The sequence below is a fragment of the Salvia hispanica genome, chromosome 3 (genome assembly GCF_023119035.1).
Source record: "Salvia hispanica cultivar TCC Black 2014 chromosome 3, UniMelb_Shisp_WGS_1.0, whole genome shotgun sequence".
Lineage (NCBI taxonomy): Eukaryota > Viridiplantae > Streptophyta > Magnoliopsida > Lamiales > Lamiaceae > Salvia > Salvia hispanica.
The window spans coordinates 11,608,373-11,610,095 of record NC_062967.1 but is presented as its reverse complement, the minus strand read 5'-3'; the positions used below and the strand labels follow the sequence as shown (position 1 = coordinate 11,610,095).

The 1,723-nt window shown below is 37.8% G+C and overlaps 1 protein-coding gene across 1 annotated transcript; it reads left to right on the top strand.

Annotated features, from left to right (window-relative positions):
• The first annotated feature begins 364 nt into the window (after nt 1-364).
• Nucleotides 365-808, top strand: LOC125209274 (dof zinc finger protein 4-like). Its single transcript, XM_048108879.1, has one exon. It carries the CDS (start codon nt 365-367, stop codon nt 806-808), a length of 444 nt encoding a protein of 147 aa, XP_047964836.1.
• The last annotated feature ends 915 nt before the right edge of the window (nt 809-1,723 follow it).

Genomic DNA, 1,723 nt, shown 5'->3' with positions numbered 1-1,723 from the left:
AAACTCAATTCCAAATCGCAATTAGGTCACAACGAATATTGCAATAAATCACTCATCATTTAATTCACATATGTCATAGCATTAAAAGCATTAAATGCAAAAATTTTCACGTCACAAAAATTAGGGTTCGAAAAAGCGGGATGTTACATTATTTACTCGCAAGCACTGTTAAATTGTGAGCAGAGAATCTCGATAGTATCAAGAATTGTAAAAAACTAAAGATAGGATTTTTAAGTGGGTATTCGAAAAGTAAAAAAGAAAATCTGGGAATGGAAAATCCTATTATTGGATTCATGTTGGAGAAGCTCGCATCGGAGAAGAAATCGGCGGCGGAGGGAGGTTTATCGGCGTCGGAGATAGGCGGATGCGGCCGCACAATCACCAGGTCGTCAAATGCCCTCGCTGCGACTCGCTTAACACCAAATTCTGCTACTACAACAACTACAACCTCTCGCAGCCACACCACTTCTGCAAGAGCTGCTGCCGCTACTGGACCAAAGGCGGCGTCCTCCGCAGTGTCCCCGTCGGCGGCGGCTCCCACAAAACCAAGCGCTCCAAGCCTAAAACCAATGCCGCCGCCGCCGACGAAGACGCAGAGGAAAAATCCACCGCGCAGAGCTCCAGCCTCACCACCTCCGCCGCCGCAGTCGCAACCGCAACCGCTCCTCCTATATCCTCCGCCGCGGAACCGATCCACACCACGCCGGATTCCGCCGTGATTTACAATTTCGCCGACGTGAGCTTCTCCAACGTGAATCCAATCGCAAACCCTAGCCTCGATCAGCAGCCGCCGCCGGCGGCGGAGTAAAAAATATTTTAAATTCTAATTTTCTAATTTTAAAAGAATATTTATAATAATAGTTAGTGAATTAATTAAGGAGTAAAAAATTAGAATTAAAATGTTAATTTTGGTCAAAATCGGGATTAAACTCGTTGACCGTTAGTTTCTAGCGGAAACGTTGACGGAGGATCAAAATGATCAAATTTCCATATGTGCGGGACCAAAAAATCCAAAAGATAATGTTTAGGACCAAAAACATAAAATGACCATATGTACAGGACCAATTTTGGTCTTTACTCCATATTTTATTATCTTATGTTAGATGTTTATATTTCAATTATAAAATATTTGGTAAGACATTTTTTATAACGTTCGGGCTTCATGAGAAATATGCAAATTCAAACTTTATGATCAATTTTCGCATGCAGAATGATGTGGCCATAGTTGTGGAAGAATTAGGTGAATCTTGAGCGAAAATTAAAGAAATAGCCAATATAGTTCGAATCTAAACATGGAAGAATGGAGTCGAATCTTCTCATCTTTACAATGATTAACTAAAAATTATAATTTATTATTTTTAGTAAATGAGAGTTTAGCTATTAATCGACGTTTTATTTCCCTAAATGGAGTAATGGACCCCGGATATTGTTTAATAGTACTAGTATTTACTAAAAATTGACATATGATATTGTCTGTTTCAATAAAAAAAACAAGTCAATTACTGTTCACAAACACAGGAGACTGAGTGTAGTAATTTCTTGCTTTATACTATAATGTATAACTCTATTCCTAACCACCATTCTACTCATTATACTCCTTCGATCATAATTTAATTGACACGTTTGTTTTAGACATGAGGATTAAAATAAAATATTATTATAAGTTCATTTGAGAAAAATAAACTAGGAGAAACGATAAAATTACTAAATAAAGATATTCAAA

Excerpts from the sequence above, each read along its gene's own strand:
- LOC125209274 (XM_048108879.1), top strand. The coding sequence starts at position 365 with ATGCGGCCGCACAATCACCAGGTCGTCAAATGCCCTCGCTGCGACTCG.